This window comes from Homalodisca vitripennis, chromosome 8 (assembly GCF_021130785.1).
Source record: "Homalodisca vitripennis isolate AUS2020 chromosome 8, UT_GWSS_2.1, whole genome shotgun sequence".
Lineage (NCBI taxonomy): Eukaryota > Metazoa > Arthropoda > Insecta > Hemiptera > Cicadellidae > Homalodisca > Homalodisca vitripennis.
The window spans coordinates 11,512,714-11,531,510 of NC_060214.1; the positions used below are offsets into that span (position 1 = coordinate 11,512,714).

Sequence of the window (18,797 nt, forward strand, 5' to 3'; positions counted from 1 at the left end):
ATTTTAGTGCAACATGACTTTTACAATAAATACTTTTTATTTTTTATATTGTTTTTAATTTGATATTACGGTATTTTATTTTGATTAAAAATTAGTAACATTTATTATAATTAAGTGGTATAATCATTCAATTGTTCAAACGTGAATGTTTATTTTGTGCTGTGAATTCCAAAAATTTCCATTAGAAATTTGAGGAATTATTACTAGTTGTATAAAATTTAAAATTGTTTCAATTCCTCCAAGATTCTCCTTCTTAAAATAAATTTAAAATAGTTCTTAGTTTTTACAGGAATTAAATTAAGTAGTTATGTTTTCGTTCTGTTGAAACAAAGAAGCACCAAAAATAACTATCCAAATGAAAATGCAAAACAATCAGACAAAAGCAATTATGTGAGTATCTTACATAAGAGAGATGGGTTAGGTTAGAACAATTACAAAACCCGGGCCAACTGAGGGTATTTAAGGCTTGACGCGGTGCCAGTAGTTCCGGAGAGTTGGTAGAACTGATGCCAGTCGGTCCGTGTCCAGTGTAGTGCTACGATGACCACCTCTGCTTCAGTGTCCGCCCCCGCAGTGCGCAAAACCAGTAATGCTTTGATCAGTTCCGATACAGTAACAGCTTGCTATTTCAGTTCCAACCGGGTTAAATTTAGTCTGTTTTGACTGTTCTTAATAGTACACAGTTTGAGTCAATCAGTGGTTTTCAACTCTGTTTAAAGAAGTTTAAAATAATGACTATTGTTTATATAATTAATGATATTATAAAAGCCTATTAATATCTTAATGCTAGTTTGAAACAACTTGAAAAACAAAAGTTTTTGTTAATAAAATATTAAAAATTAGATTTTTAATTTCTACAAGCGTTTTGCTTTACACTTTACAAGAAAAAACAAATTTAATCCATTTTTTAAACATGAAAAATTTTTTTTTTTTAATCTCTGCTACAATTTGTTTATTTTATTAGCAAAATAAGTATTATTAATAAATGTACATTATACAAATGTGAAAATTATAATCTATTGCTATAGTTCATTTTTTGTTATCATTTATAATATAAGATAGAAAACTTTCTTTCCCATAGTAAAATTCTTAATTAGTAAAAACATTTTATTTGTTTTGACATCATTCATACTTACGCCAAATGATAGAATCCATTAACTTTATTTTAAAGCAAGGCAGGATAGAAATGTTCACTAAAGTTCAGCCAAATACCAAGGAGCAACATCATCAAATTTAGTGTTTACATAGAAATGAAGCCTCATGCAAAAATTTCAAGTCCATAGGTTGATATATTCTCGTGATATTGTGTGGACGGGCAGACAGACAGAAATACAATTTCTCCAGTCCTTCGAGTGATAGGCTTCGCTAATGTTCTGCCAATAAAGAAAACACAACAGCATAGATATAATGAAAGCGTATAATCACGTGCCATTACTACAATGAACTGTCCCAAAATAAAACATTCAGTTTCTGTAATATGCTTGGTAATAAAATAAATTATATTCTTTGCTTCAAAAGTTATATATTCTGACTTATTAATTGAGATTAAATGTTAGAATATTGTTCTTCTGCTTCCAAATTATGAACCCATAAACCCATGCACCCCAAGTCACAACTGAATGATAAAAGGAAATTATCATTTGAAATTCTATTCAAGCTGTGCATTTATACAGAAAAGACTAAAATCTCCATGGTTTATAATCCACGTAAAATGTAAATCTCTTTGTTACCTTGAGCTATTATCTTATCATGTTTCCAAAGATACAGTAAATCGTAACTGTTGTCAATGCTGCATTTCACTTAGCCGTAACTCATCACACTTCCTACACTAACAATTAAATTCATCTTACATGATTTATGTGGTTTTTAAGTTGCAAATTTTTTTGTTATTATAATTACTACAAATGACCTCTAATGTCATTAACTTTGTAAGTAAAACCATATTTTATCAATGTTATTTTCAAAAACATTGAGAAGGAATGGACCAAAAATGTTTGATATAATGGGAGAATGTTAAAGATCAGGACAAAATTTTGAATCAAAATGCCATAAGATACTTATTGAAGTGTTTGTTTTTAAATTTATAAATAATTCCAATAAGAAAAGAGCTTCTAGAATGTATGCCATAAGAGTGTCTCTACTTATTAAAATGTTAAAATAATTATTTTTTTTGTAATCTGAAGCTAAAACTATTAAAGTAGCCTTTACCAAAACTTGTAGAGTATACCTTAATCACACTGGTCACAGTACTAAGATTGTGTTCAGGGGTGCATATAACAGGGGTCCTCTACTCCCCCCTCCTCAATATTTGGAAGACAATAATTGTTACAAATTGGACTCAGTAGTTTGTTTTAAGCTAGAACACATTTACGAGGCCTCAAAGCCTAGAGCCCTTGTTTTTGAGGATATTTTATACCTTCTAAACCACCCTTAAAGCCTAGAGCCCTTGTTTTTGAGGATATTTTATACCTTCTAAACCACCCTTAAAGCTTAGAGCCCTTGTTTTGGAAGATTTTTATAACTCCTAAACCACCCTTAAAGCTTAGAGCCCTTGTTTTTTTTTCAGGATATTTTATACCTTCTAAACCACCCTTAAAGCTTAGAGCCCTTGTTTTCTAGGATATTTTATATCTCCTAAACCACCCTTAAAGCTTAGAGCCCTTGTTTTTGAGGATATTTTATACCTTCTAAACCACCCTTAAAGCTTAGAGCCCTTGTTTTGGAGGATATTTTATACCTTCTAAACCACCCTTAAAGCTTAGTGCCCTTGTTTTGGGGGATATTTTATACCTTCTAAACCACCCTTAAAGCTTAGAGCCCTTGTTTTGGAAGATTTTTATAACTCCTAAAGCACCCAGTGTGTTAGCCTCTCCCAAATATTCTGTTTACATTTTAAACAATAAGGGCTTAATAAACCATACACAGACACATACTTACAACACAAGAAACAGAAATAACATTTTAATTGACTATTTTCAACTGAGTAAATCTTTGAATAGTAATTTGCTTAAAAGTGCATAATAAATTGAAACATCTGAATGAAAAATACTCTCTTAAAATATATAAAAATAAACTATTATTGATTGTTTCAAGATAAACTCATGATGTGATCAGTGTTATTCTAAACTGGACAATTAATTTCATATTATTATATACGTAATATTTTTGTATTATACTTATTCAATACTATTTAGAGACAATGCTATTTAGTCTGTAGCTGAATTAGATTTTGTCAATGTATGTAACATATTTTACTATAAATAAACAAATTTATTATTATTATTACATATAAAATAATTTTGTATATACACGTCTGCTGTGTTAGAAGAAAAAGAAAAAATAAAGTTTAATAATAATTAAACTTTAGTATTTCATACCACAAATACACAAACATTAAAAATAATAAAACTCAAGATTAGAAGATTAGATTAGATAATATTAATGAGGGAGTATAAAGGACTCTTAGTCTCCAACGCTAATTTTGCAACTCATAAAATGTACTCTTGTTTTATTTATAAAACTTGAAACAGTATAAATGATCCTTTTTAGTGTCCAATTCAAATATAGAAGCCTCCAGTTTGAGACAGGAAGCTAAGTGAATTAACTGTGAAGAGATATTAGAGACATATCAATAATGGTTTTGGCACAAGTTTGCACTTGAATATCCAATGCAGATGTTGCACATTATAAAGGTTTACTAGATAGGTACCCCTGTTTGGTTTATGGGCCCAACGATAGCTTTCTGTGCTTATTTGTTCCTCAAGAATCCGCTTTTTAGAAATGTTGACTTCTTCAAAATGTAATGTTTAACATGGAAGTAACCTTTATCTGCTATCGTATATAATTATAGTGGAGCCGTCGCCACAAAATTTCATGTTTTTAGTTTTATATCTAATTATACAAAGGTGTAAATTGTCCTGATACGCCTGGATGTATCCAAACAGGTTGCGATATTGATGTAAAAACCATACCTATTAAAATCTTGAAGGATAAAAATATTTCTCCCATTTTTCAAAGGGGAGTAAATCGGGTGTAATTGGAATGTTCAAATTGCAACCCCTATCTTACGACATATCATTTGAAACGTAAATTCAAAAGAAACACAATGACATAAACAAATCATCTCTACGATGATCCTAGCAATAGTTATGGGCAAACAACCTCATACATCTAAGGGTGTAAATTAAGTCCTGGTACGCCTGAATGTATACCAAACGGATTGAGATATCAATGAACAAACTTCACCAGACTTATTAAATTACTTTTTTGGATTTTTTTGAGGGTAACAAAAATGTCACTCCTCTTTTCAAAGCAACAATATAGTACATGTGTGATATGTTTTTGTAAGACTTTGAGGGGCCCAGCTTATTTCTTTATGTACTATCTCACATTTCTGGTGTGCATAGTTTTGGTAAGAGGTCTCTTTTTTCTAGATGGCATTACAATGGCTTAATCTTTGAAAAAGAGGGACAATATTTTTATTCCTTAAAAAGTTCATAAAAGTATTTTAATAGTTGTGGTGAAGATTTTACATTGATATCGCAATCCCTGTGGAATAGTATATCTAGGCGTGTTAGGACTTAATTTACACTTTGCATTTCAAATTTAAATTAATAGTTTTGGTGGCATAGGAAGAGCGTAGGCTACCTTTATGACATTGGAAGGTATTCCTCTCTTTCTTGACATAGAGCAATTAACTGATCACAGGTACACAAATGGGAAGTTTTGTGCCCACTGTTCCAACCACAAAAAGAGATTTATGTTCCATTTTTCATTTCATCATTTTTATTTTTATTTTTATTTGATAGACACATAGAATGGAGATGGAGGCAGGACACCAGTTATTTAGCTCCACAAAGTTCTCTATTTAAGTGGTTTCAAAGTGATTTTTAAAATAAATTTTTATATAAAATTGGGTAGTTTTTTAAGTGCTATAGATAAATGGTAGTAAGTTTATCACTATATTTATTATAAGTGTGAAAATTTCCAAAACATTTTAATAACTTTGTTGGATCTGGCATAATTAAATTATACATAGATAAGGAAGGTCTACCCTTCTTATCAAGGATAGCTGACCTTTGGACAGTGACTGACTTATCTCTGACAACCTAATCTACCTTCATCTACAATAAACTATCATTGTCTAGTTTGACTTATATTTTCATATCTGTTGGATGGCTCAATGGGTTGTGTGACAGACTTTGAATCTGAAGGTTCCAGGTTCAAAACTATAACTTTATACTTTTTATGTCACAAATTAGTTAAATTATCCTCTCTTAATTGAAATATTAATATATTTTTCATACTCTTTTACAAATTCTTCCATATTTTACTATTTATTTCATTCTTAGGCCTATTTTATAATTAAAAAAAAAAATCAAAAAATGAAAAGAAAGCAGAAGTCTTATAATTGTGGAAACTGTTCAAAAAAAACTATTAAAATCAAAACCATCTATACAATGTTCTGGTCAGTGTCTACAGTGGTATCACTTGCAATGTACAGACATAAATTACTCTCAATTTTAAAATTATTGCAGAATCCAAATCAAACTGGAGCTGTTATATGTGCACCAATAATAAAAAATAACAATCTATCTGATATCTGTGGTATATCCAAAGTATTGGAAACTAAATCTGATGAAGGTAATGATGACGAAGATAGTGAATTTATAAATAAAACTACTAGAGAAACACTTGAAACTCTTAACTTAGTTGTAGACACCTTAAATAAAGACTTAATAGCAGCCAATGAAGAAATAAAACAACTCAAGATTCATAACAATAACCTAGAAATGTTAGTCCTTCAAAAAGAAAGAAGAAATAATGAAATTATTAAATAAAAATACCAGCAGTTTCTCCTACTCACAATCTCCAACATGTTTGCCTGAAAAAATGAAAAAGAAAACTTTGATAAAGACAAAAAAACTTAAAACATTTACACTGCCATTGAGAAACTCTTTTCAAGTGCTTGAGGGTCGCATTGATGATCCAGAGGAAGTTTGTAGTGTGATCGGAACTTTACCTTTAAACTCAAGTAGATCTAAAAACAAAACAAAGATCACACCGACTAGAAAAACACAGCAGAGTAATCCAGCCAAAGAAAAAATAACAAAGAGGAAAATTTTGCTTGCTGCGGACAGTCATGGCCGGGACCTTGCACCGATTCTCGAAGCCAAACTAGGCAGCGGTTACGAGGTAACGGTAGTCAGCAGTTCGGGAGCCCCTTTTAACTACGTATCCAACAACCTGCAGGACTTGACTGGGAGTTTTACCTTTAATGATCATGCTATCTTACTCGCTGGGACAAACGACATCACAGACTCCACTAGTGCTAGTGTAGTTAATTTTAATTTTAATACATTTCCTAATATAACTCTCAACACTAACATGTCAATAATCGGTATCCCTCATATATTAGATCAGCCTGCTCTCAATGAGAGTATAAGAAAAGTAAATGTAAAGATTGAGGAGGCTGCTAGTAATGTAAAATTATGTATAATTTTATTGACACGAGTTCACTACATCTTACACATTATACTAAATTTGGACTACACTTAAACAAATCAGGTAAACATTTTTTAGCCGAACTAATTCATCAGTCTTCAAAGGTGAAAAAACCCACAATTGTACAAAAAGACATCCATACACCAGGAAGCAAAGCTCCTTCACCGGAAAACAACTCCACTTTTTTAATCAATAAACCCCTCACACTTCATGTGGCAACTAACGATCCATCAGCTGACATTATTCTACATAACATCCATGCATCAACACCTAATGAGAACTCTGCAAAATGCATAAATAAACCAAAAAACATCCAGCGCAAGAAAATATTAACAGTAACCTAGCCTGTATATCACATTCACAAAACAATACTTCTTTAACCTGTAAGAACCATATAGATTCACAAAAAACAAATATTAATAATATAAAAACCTTAACCTTATTACACCAAAATGCTCAAAGTATCCTAAATAAAGTTATACAGCTGGAGTATCTGAGTCATGATGTAAATGTAGATATAATTGCTATAAGTGAACATTGGTTGTCAGCAAAAAACTTAAAATATTTTCAGATAAAAAATTACGTTGTAGCCTCAATTTATTGTAGAATTAGTTTGACACGGGGAGGTTCTTGTCTTCTTGTAAAAAATCATATACAATTTATTGAACGTAATGATATTTGTAAATTTAGTGAAGACTTTGTTTTTGAATGTTCCTCTATAGAGTTAATTTCAACTAATTCTAATAAATTAAATATTTTAACTGTTAGTTGTTACAGAACACCAGACTCCGATATTCATATATTCATTTCCAAGTTGCAATTGTTATTTGAGTTAGCTTTGAAAGAGAAAAAGTACTTAGTTGTCTTAGGTGATTTTAACATTAATCTATTAAACCATAACTCAGAGTCTTTAGCTTTTAAGAATATTTTAAAATGTTATAATTTTAGATATTTTATAAATGAACCTACTAGAGTTACCAAAAATGTTGAATCTTGTTTAGATAATATTGTTAGTAACATACCTCAGAATCTGCTATCAAGTCTTAACCTTCACTCTGGCTTTTCAGATCATAATTTTTCTCAAATTTTGAAAATAAATGTCAATAATTTATTACTAAAAAATGAAAATAGTAAAATAATTACACATAGGATATATTCTGAGCAGGGTCATAGAATGTTTCATGACTTTCTGCAAAAGGAGGACTGGTTTGATGTGATTTCTGGTGAATCGGTTGATGCAAATTTCTCAAAATTTGTTGATAAGCTGATATTATATTATGAATTAGCATTCCCATTAAAAACAATAACAAAACTTAAGTCAAGTCCATATTCCTGGGTAACTGATGTGGTTAGGGCAAGTGCTGTCCTGTCAAGGGAGCTGTTTGCCAGAGCCAAGTCAATAAACACAGAAAATAGCTGGAAAGAATATAAAACTTACCTTAAACATCATAAGAAAATAGTCCTTTATGCAAAAAGAGAACCCCTAGTAAATAAAATACAATCCTCTAAAAATATTCCAAGAACAACCTGGAATATCATTAATTCAGAGACTAAATCATTCGCTTCTGTAAAAAACATTAATCTAATTGTTAATGGACAAGATATTACTGAGCCAATGGATGTTGCAATAGCATTTAACAGGCACTTCACAAGTGTACCTCATATTATCTCAAACCAACTTAACTTGCTGAATTCAAGGCATTACGATCCACAAAATTTTTTGCCAAATCCATTTGTTAATGGTTCATTTTTATCTCTATCCTGTTTGTGAAAAAGAGATAATTGAAGTTATAAGTAAATTTAAATCAAGTAAGTCACCAGGCCTGGATGGAATACCTCCAAGGATATTGAAGGAACACATCCACATCCTGTCAAAACCTCTTTGCTCTTTGGTGAATAGCTCCCTGACTCACGGAGTCTTCCCTGAATGTCTCAAGGTAGCCAGAGTAACCTCAATATTTAAAAACAATAATTCAAATCTTGCAGAAAATTACAGACCTATTTCAGTTCTTTCAGTTTTTTCAAAATTATTAGAAACTATTGTAAAATTACGGCTTGAAAATTTTTTTAAATCATTCTCAATAATAAATAAAAATCAATTTGGTTTTCAATCTAATTTGTCAACTTCAGATGCTATCATAAGTTTAACTGATTATGTGCTAACTGCCTTGGACCAGGGACAGTCGACCTGTGGCCTGTTCTGTGACCTCCAGAAGGCTTTTGATTGTGTAGACCATGAAATTTTGTGAGTATTATGGGCATTAGAGGGGTTGCTCTCAATTGGTTTAGTAGCTTCCTGAGGGATCGCAGCCAGGTAGTAGAGATAGTTCAAAAACAGTGCTGGTTCTGTCCATAAATATCTATCTCCTGCCCGCTATTTGGAGGCAGGCGTACCCCAAGGGTCAGTTTTAGGTCCAATATTATTTTTAATTTTTATAAACGACTTACCCAAGCAGTTCAATTTATGTGACAAATTAATTCTCTTTGCTGATGACACCACTAGTTTGATTAAATCTGACAATAAAACTGAAACTATCTCAAAAATTATATGATAACATTAGTTTGATTTTTAACTGGCTTAAAGCTAACAAAACTATCCTTAAATATTTCCAAAACATCCATACTTAATTTTCACTTTATTAGAAACTTTAGAGAACAACTTGAAATAACTTTTTACCAAAGTAAACTTACTTCTACAAAAAATTGTAAATTTCTTGGGGTTACTTTGGATGACAATCTTAGATGGGAAAATCACATCAGTCAGTTAAATGGGAAACTAAATTCAGCATGTTATGCTATTCGTAAAATTAGAGACTTGACGGACTTAAGAACAGCAAAAACTACTTATTTTGGCTATTTCGAATCTGTGTTGAGATATGGAATTGTTTCCTGGGGAAGTTCACCATTTATTGAACAGGTTTTCAAAACTCAAAAGAGAGCAATCCGAATTCTAGGAAATTTGAAATTTAATCAATCATGTAGAGGACATTTTTTTAATCTTCAAATTTTAACAGTAAGAAGTATTTACATAATGGAAGTTTTAACTCAAACATATAAAAGAATACAGTCCAATCCCTTTATCTCCCATCATAACTACACAACACGTAATAGTTATTTTCTACCTGTTCCTATACACAGAACAACCCATTTTAAAAACATCTTTCTCTTACAATAGTCAGCATTTTTTAAACAAATTACCTTTAGCATGGAGAGAGATTCCTACATTAAAGGCTTTCAAAAAAACTATTAAAGAATACATGCTTCAAACTGAAATTTATACTTTTGACGATTTTCGTCCGAATTCACCAGAAAATAATTAAGATGTGAAATATCATACCACCTAGTATTAGCTATATGTTACTTGTGTTGTAGTTAGTATTTTTTAAATTGTTATTTAGTATTTAGTGTTATTATTTCTTGACGAGCCTTATAACATTGTAATGTTCTATTGGGCTAATAAATCATTTCATTTCATAAATCATTTCATTTCATTTCATAAATCATTTCAAATCATTTCATTTCATTTGCCACAAAAATGTACATCATTGACAAAGTCATAAATACAGCTCATTACTACTACAGCCACGTCAAAATCTTAAAAGTAACAATAATTAAGCTTATGCAACACAACAGTGATTGTAACAGAATACAAACACGTATTAATCATTAAAAATCCATATTTTTAATTTCTAAAAATTTATTTAAGCTATAAAATGGATTCTCTAACAGCCAAGAAAAGAAATTATTTTTAAGCCTGTCAAAGGGATATGAGCTAATTGGTCTTTCAACAAAATTATAAACCTTCAAAGATACCACAACATGGCTGTTAAGGGTTTTACTTAACCAATATTGTTCAATTTCACCATTTTTTTTATTATGCATGTTATGGCTATGAATTTTATGTATAAATTTAAGTAAACTTGGATTTTTATGTATATAGATAACTAAAAAAACTATAACAATTTATTATTATCAGACTGTCATTTTGTAGCAGTATTGTTATTTAATATTTTGACAACTTGCTAAGTTTCAATATAACACCTGTAAAGCGCTGAGTAATATTTAGCCAATATCCATTGTAGACAAAAGTTTAGTGTCCATCTCGATTTATTGTCATAGAATTATAGATGTTTCATTTTAAAGATATGATTAATGCACATTAAAACTAGCTGACGAAGTTACCTAGCACAGTTAATTGTTTACTAGACTGTCGAGCATTTCAACACTTGGGATGAAATGACATCTTCTGTTGCAGAAAAGCCCAAGTTACCCCCTATCGAGGAGGACCGATGGTGTGAACTGCCTGATCTCGTGTTGGAGAACATCTTCTCGTACCTCAACGCCGAGCAGAAGTACTATGCCTCCCTGGTCTGCAGCGCCTGGTACCAAGGCTTCCACCTGCCCTACGCCTGGTCCACGTTTGTCTTCCAAGACACCACACTCACGCGGCGCAAGTTCAACTATTACAGTGGCTGGCAGGTAGTTGTCATTTCTTCATTTTTCTCCCGATTTAAAGTCGAATTTTATCAGGAGGGTTCTTTTCTGGCTGGTTTTACCTTCCAGTTGAACCTACACTGGGTACAACAAAAACCGATGTGTCACTTGAATCTAGATGGATGCATAGGAGCAGCACATCACTAACCGCAAATGTACAAAAAAATTCTGGGGTGCAAGGGTAGATCGATAGGCCTAGTCCACTATGGGAGAAGACTGTTGGAGTTGGTGAGGCTCCCCAAGTCTTAAGGGCTGTTGCTAGCCTAGACTTACGGGCACAAGGGTGTGCCACCCCCTGCTTACTTTGACTGGAGAGACTGCTTCAAAGCTGGCTTTCCCTTCTTCTGAGGAGACATGGCTGAAATTAATGCCCTAAATCCTTAAATAGATCTTGACAGGGGGCAGCCGTACCCCAAATCTTACTTATACAGAATATCCTGACACTCCAGAAGCAGTGTAAAAGTCTTTTTAGGACTAAGTGCGATTTCTTAGCTTCTTGTTCTAAGTAAAAAAAGTCTTGAATTCACAGTGCCATTGGAAAAGTTGGTTCCTGAGAGTAAAAGTTCTCATGTTCTGACTGTTGTCCAGCCTTGCTCTGAGGAATTCTAGAAGTGTTCACCTCATAATGTACCACCTTGAGCCTTTAAAAATCAATTACGTTTTTTATCTCCATCAAATCCAAAAAGTAACTGTTGAGGTGCTTGTCATGTACATGTTTCAAAGACGATACTCCATCATCAGCCTAATGTGTAAAAATATATCTGCTGAATGGCTACAATCAAACAATGCAACACAAGACAGTTGCACAGTTCACAATGGCGCTTAAAAACTTTGTATGTCATTTACAATTTTTGGACAAATAATAATGTAAATGTAGGCTTTACAAGTTTTAATGTGTCTTTGTAACTGTTTAGCAGCACGTTTCACAATGTTAACTGCAAACACCAAGCCAATTGGTTTATTTGTGTTTGTACTGTAACCTGATGATGGAGCGTCGCCTCTGAATCGTAAGACTCATATACACCATATTGTTTTTTGGATTTTACAAGATACAAAATGAGCACATTTTTAATTGCCCCTTAACAGTGTGTGTGTGTGTGTGTGCGCGCGCGTGCGCACGCGCTAATTAAACTGAGCATTTTAATTTTTTTAATCCGTTGGAAGCTCGGATTAATTTTTGCCTCTATATATATATATAGTTATATGCACATATTAAGTGTTTTTTATACCGTAAGTTTACAACGCATACTGTTTGAAACATTGTTTAGCATTGTTTCAGTGTGACTGTAGCTTCTGTAGTGTATCCTATCAGTTTAAACTACTAGTGCATTTGGTGGATCCAAACTTCAAAATATAGAATAAGTTTATAATTCTGTTGATATTGGAAAACTACTTGAGGCTAACTGTTATTTTATTTTGCAAATGAAAATTCTTTTAAATTATGTAAACCTATAACTTAAAGTACGTTCTTCTTGGTAATATGTAGTATTATGAGTGATAAAAAACCAATAAAAAAGTTGTAACTTAAAGCTAATAAACTTTGTAAAATGTTCAAGGATTCCATTTAAATTCCTATCAGTTAAAGGGATTTTGCCATTTAAGTATAAGTTGAAGTTATGTTCACAGGTACATGAGTACCGAGTAGTAACGCCGAGCTCTGTCAGAATTTTTAAAGAATGACAGTTTGATTGATCACCTAAAGTATGTTTTAAGTTATCTAAAGCTCAGCTATTACATTTTCCAGTACATCCTGGACCACATCCGCACACAGCAATGCCTCAGCGCCATCGGAATGCACATCCGAGTCCTGATCTTCACTCCGATGACGAACTTCTACAATCTGTACGAGTTCATGAACATGGTCTCCTACTACGCGGAGCACCAGGGCCGTGACCACATGACGGTGAAGGGGGTGGGGTCACTGATACACACCCTCAAGTACACCTTCCCTTGCAACATGAGCGCAAGGGAGGAGCAGCGCAACCGTCGTCTCTACGGCACTGGAGGTAAACTGTCTTACACATTATTTTTGCAGCAAATCAAGTCTGGAAAGATAGTTTGGCTTTTTCTTTGGAAGTTTAGAGAGGGCTTCTTATCCCTAACTTTCACTTGATAAAGACATTCTTTACTTAACTTTTTTTATTCTTTTTGTCAATGTATAAACAATGAAATTCTCTTCGTACATTTCATTAGAGGATTGTTTCTTGGTGTCTATATCAACATAGAACACACTATAATCAAGTAAAGAACTCAGTTTTTACATCTGCCTGTCTGTAGGGAGAAAATAAAGGATGATGACTTTCAAGAGGGAATCAAATTGTTATAGAACCAATCCATTGTTATTAGTAAGCATTGAACAAAAAAATTATTTACATTGGTATTTATGAAATTTACAATAGTTTTCAAACAGCATTTTGATAATGTGGAAATATTTTTGAAACCTGTACCAAAGATTAGATTTTTTTAGCCAAATATTGGAATGAATTTGCAATATAACTTAACTACCATCTAAATTTTCCGGTTCAAACCCGTAAAAACATTGTTAACATAATTATACACTTGAAATACTTTGGCCTCATTGGAGGAGCCAAGTTCAGCCAACTGATGTTTCAACCAAAATTGCAAATGATACAAATCCACTTATAAATTAGAGTTCAAGGGGGAGTTGTATTGTGATTTGTTGAAGCATAACCAACCAACCAGAGATGAGCTTAATATCAGACTGCCAGCTTTTTGATAATTCAATGTTATCTTCTTCATAGAAATTATTATTTTTTTATATCTAATGTTTCTCTTACTAGCCTGAAATAATAGTTTGGAAATTTTGCAAGTACTTTTGTTTTTTCAAATTCTATTACACATTTGGTATTGACGTTTCAAGCAGCTAACTTGTTCACTGACTCTGTAGATATTCCAACCTACCAACCTACACTTTCTGTTTCACTTTACCCTGCATGTATTTATTACATTGTCGTTAAATTTGATCTGTAATGCATTAAATAAAAACAACGTTCAACAGTCTTTGTGATGTGTTTAATAAAGTAACAATATAAATGTGCAAAATATTAAACATTATATAGTCTAGCGCAAAGCTAACACAATATTAAATGCCTGTGCTAATACAATCCACTATGTAACAAAAACATTAATATAGCTAGCTACAACAAATGATTCACAATTCCAATATCCTTTTCAAAAAACAATGAACTCAGTCTTGTGCAGTCAGTGACTGAAAAATTTATAAAGACATACTTTTCTACAATTTGGTGACAAATCCTACATCGCTTAAACGAATCAAATAATCAGTCTAACTTCTAACTTATACAACCAGGAAACACTATGAGGCACATAAAACTCTGACTTACAATTCTCCTGTAACTCATAAATAATAGGCATATTTGAAAAATCAACCTATGTAGAAAATGTACAAAACTAATAAAGTAGTGCTCAAATTTTTTATACTCTTAATTAGGAAAGGTAACATAAATTTCATATAACTAATTTACTACAAAAAGGCACACTTTTTAGAATGTATCACCTGATAATAAGAAACATATTTCTCTCATAAGTATTTATATTTACTGTTTCCAAGTATGTATGCAACTTAAGACACATTTTTTACAAACTTTAATTTTTAACTTAGGGGCTTTGGTTTATGATATTCGGGGCGTCAGTTTGAACAAGTAATTTTTTAAAGTCTTTGTTGTAAATTTACACAAAGATTTTAAATTTAGTCACAAACCGTTTTTAAAGACATTCTTCCACAGAATTTTTACAAAATATCGACTCGCAGGGAAGTTGTTGGAGGCACTGAAGAGGCTGATGGGTAATCTGGAGTCCCTGCGCCATCTGGAGTTGATAGACCTCATGTTGGACCATCGTGAGGCCTTGTCTCTGCTGGATCAGGTCTGTTACGATCACACGCTGACCTTGCGCAGACTCTCGCTGGTCAATTGCACCAAGATCACGTGTCCGTTGCTGCACGCAGGGGTGTTCCTCAACCTACAGGTCAGACCTGGAGATAGAGCCAGTACAAGATAAACATAGGAGTGTTCATTTCATATAGTTTTGCATGTTGCCACTAATACAAATAATACCAGAAACATAATTTTTCAGTATTATATTTTTCCCAAGATGTTAACCCATTGCGGATCACTGATAAGCTCAGGTCACAAAAGCGGTCTGCTTTTAAGTTTCCCTCCAAATAGTTCTATTAATGTCTGATAGACACCCGATAGGGTGATCGTCTTCACTTGTCAACTAAGAGTGTTTAACAACGGTCTACGTTTAGAGTTTTCAAAAGTTTTATAAATATCCTACAGATCGCATTGTATGTTGAAGTTGAAAAAGCAATCATATGAGTTTACTCTCTGCTTTTTAGTGCTTCTGATTGGGTGTTTTCCTCAGTTGTTATTATAATACTTTGAGGTTAGTAACACAGAACTAAACGACGCAGACGTACATGTTGGCGGGTTTAGTCTAGACAATGGCCTGGATGTTGTAATCGCTTCGCCCGGGCCGCTTTATTTAGACTATGATTCAGACATCATCCCTGCCACCCCGGAACCTACCTACATCACGGATACCCCAACAGGCCCATGTTCCATCTGAACTATTACCTTCACAGCTGAATTTTCTAGTATACAATAGCGAGCGATACGATGTGGCGCACCATTGCTGTTCGTGCGGTTGCTGACCGTAAATTAATTCGTGCCCGCTGGTGCCCATGCACCAAAACAATACGATCCACAATGGGTTAATATTCAAAACCTAACTCAAAGAGAAAAGAAAGATTATAGTAGTAATTATATACAATATTCTGATAAACTTGGAAATTAATTGTTCAATTTGAATGGTTTTTAATTATAAGTAAATCAAGTCCATTTAAAAATAGCTTACAGATATTTAAAAACATTTTAAGTACAAAATTAAGGTTTTGCTATGTAATTTTAATAATATTTTCTAATTATTATTTTTTATAGTACAGAATTTAATCCTAAACAATGAAGAAAGAACAATAAGAAAGAAAAAAAGGTGCAGCTCTAGTTCAAATACCTTTTCCAAGTTCCTGTAAAAACTCATTATTTAGTGTTTTGTGGTTTTGGAACGGACTGTTGAAAAACTATTTAATTTGTAGTAAAAAGTGTTAAAAATATGATGCATATTGGTAATTTAATATAGTGTAAATATCAGTTGCTTCTCACTGAGAGAATTGTTTGTACCTAATAATACGAAGCTTGCTTGGAAAGTAAGTACCATTTCATTCTACTGCCGCAATAACACTGCAATCGGTGTTCCGCGCATGCGCACTAGTCGTCCTTTTTCACTGGCTATCGACTCACGCCATTTTAGTTGTTCTATATTATGTTTTCAGTTTTCTCTGAATGTTTAACCCTTTCCATCCCAGACACTTTTTTTTAATTTGTTCCAAAAATCCTAAGTATTTTTACTAATGACATACCCAAAAATCCCAGGCTCTTTTAGTTCATTTTGTCGTATTTTACTAGAAAACCCATAAAAAATTTATTTATGAAGCAATTTTAGTAGTTTAAGTGTTATTAGCTTCCTAAATATGTTATATATACTATAAAATAAAATATAAAACGACATGCAAATATTTACAATAACTTTTTTTTAATAATATGTACTTACTAAAAAATATTTTGAGGATTTTTTTACTTTGTTGCGTTGTGGATGGGCATAAAAAAATTATTTAACCAAGATTGATAACACTTTACAAAACCACATTTACAGTCTTCAAAAAAATCCATACTTCACACTGATATGTTGAGAAATAAAAAAGTTCTGGATTTTTTTTTTAAATCACTGTAGTTCGGAGTTTTCCCCAGTTATAACAACAATATGGCATATCATGTTCCACTTCTACATAACATATAGTTCTAACCAAATATATTGAATGTCAATAGGCAAACAATGAATTATTTCATATTTTTTAACTAAAAAAAAACTCCTAATCCTAACAAAATAAAAACTAAAAATTACCATCCGAGTCAATAAAATTTTGTTTTTGTTTACAAACATCTATGGAAAGGATAACATTTAGTGTGCAGGCCCTTTTTGCAGTTAACACAAATAAAAGTAAACTTGTTTCTTTTCCTTCCAGTTCTTGTACTTTTTGCACTGCACACACAGCAGTTTTTTTCTTTATTTTCTGGTATTTTTTCAAAAAATGATTTTGTACCACCGTTGTTTGCATTACTGGCTTCATTTTGATGAGTACCTAGGCCTACTCCTCTCCCATGTGCCTATTTAACTGTCAATTCACCAACCAAGTTTGATATGTATTGAAGCCTACTTACAGGATTGTCTGTGTTGTTTTTGTACAATGTATATAAATTTAAGAGCATTCTAGAAATTATTAAATGTAAGTTTCTTCCAAAATTTGATGGTTTTTCTTTCATTGAAATAATGATATAGCATCTGATCATTTCCATCAATCCCTCCCATAAAGTCATTGTACTCCCTTATCATTTTTGGTTTACTTGTAATACTTATGTTATTACCCCTCTCAACAACAAGCTGGAATGAAACCCAACAAATACAGCTGATAAAATTCAACACAGTTGATGACACAACACTAAGAGAAAGAAGTAAATAAGTTGTCAATAATAAAACATTATAGCGTAATAAATCGATGTTTTTATAACGGTATATGTTATTGCGAACATTTATATATAATTTATATAAATATTCCGAGTTAATAAACATTAAAAAAAATTTTTTTTTCTTAACGTCCGGAAAACCGGACGCCGGGATTTTTGCGATGTTTTTCGAACGTCCGGAAAACCGGACGCGGGGATTTTTGCGATGTTTTTCGAACGTCCGGAAAACCGGACGCTGGGATGGAAAGGGTTAAGACAATTGATATTTATATTGATTGATGTTTAACATTATTGATTCCCCGATTGTGAGATTTGTTCTGTAATAAGATTTTTGAATGCAAGAAATGTGAAACTGGCTCAAATTTATCATCAATTTCGAGATGTTTATGGGGAAGACGCGATGAGTGAACGAATTGTGAGAAAGTGGATTAGAATGTTCAATGGCGGTCGAACAAATGTGCATGATGAGCATCAGAGCGGTCAGCCTTCTCTCGTCACCGATGATCTGGTTAGGGCAGTTGACAAAAATTCTAAGAGAACAGATGTTTTACTATGACAACGCTTTCCAACAAATTTTACGTACTCTTTTGTACAAAATCGTTATGGACCGCTTAGTTTATCGCAACCCGATGGGTTCCAAAAATGCTTGAGCACAAAACCAAGAAAACTCAGAAGTGTTTTGACTTTTCCCACACGGTACAGTGATGATGGTGAGGATTTTTTAAACAAAATTGTGGACAGGTAGTGAAACTTGGGTCCGTCATGTCACACCAGAATACAAACAGCAGTCAATGGAGTGGTGACACACGCAATCCCTGAAGAAACAAAAATTCAAGACGACAATGTCCTGCACAAAAAAATCATGTGCACTGTCTTTTGGAATCGGAAAGGTGTTTTGCTGATTAATTTTCTTCCAAGAGGTGAAACCATTAATGCAGCAAGGTATCGTGAAACCTTAAGAAAACTAAGGCGGGCAATTCAAAACAAACGGAGAGGAATGCTCAATAACGGAATTGTGTTGCTCCATGACAATGCTCGGCCTCATACCACTGGTGCATTGGTTCGACAATTTCATTGGGAGCAGTTCGATCACTTGCCCTACAGCCCGAACTTGGCACCATCTGAATACTACTAGTTCCTGCACATGAAGCGCGAGCTAAGCAGCCAAAAAACTGT

At 32.8% G+C, this 18,797-nt stretch overlaps 2 protein-coding genes across 3 annotated transcripts in view; one reads left to right on the forward strand and one right to left on the reverse strand.

Moving 5' to 3' along the window:
- Positions 1 to 496: 496 nt before the first annotated feature.
- The window catches only part of LOC124367288 (F-box/LRR-repeat protein 21-like), a 29,078-nt gene continuing 10,777 nt past the window's right edge, over positions 497 to 18,797 (forward strand). The window contains exons 1-4 of the mRNA XM_046824005.1: positions 497 to 586; positions 10,760 to 10,983; positions 12,743 to 13,004; positions 14,792 to 15,006. Of these exons, the coding sequence (XP_046679961.1) occupies positions 541 to 586; positions 10,760 to 10,983; positions 12,743 to 13,004; positions 14,792 to 15,006 (747 nt within the window). The 5' untranslated portion in view covers positions 497 to 540. The remainder of the gene's footprint in view (positions 587 to 10,759; positions 10,984 to 12,742; positions 13,005 to 14,791; positions 15,007 to 18,797) is intronic.
- Positions 14,013 to 18,797, reverse strand: part of LOC124367287 (tetratricopeptide repeat protein 21B-like) — a 69,086-nt gene continuing 64,301 nt past the window's right edge. The window contains exon 18 of one of the 2 annotated variants that reach the window (XM_046824003.1): positions 14,013 to 15,000. The gene's annotated coding sequence lies outside the window, so the exon portion shown is untranslated. Of the gene's footprint in view, positions 15,014 to 18,797 lie in introns of both variants that reach the window. The other variant, XM_046824004.1, reaches the window with a different exon arrangement.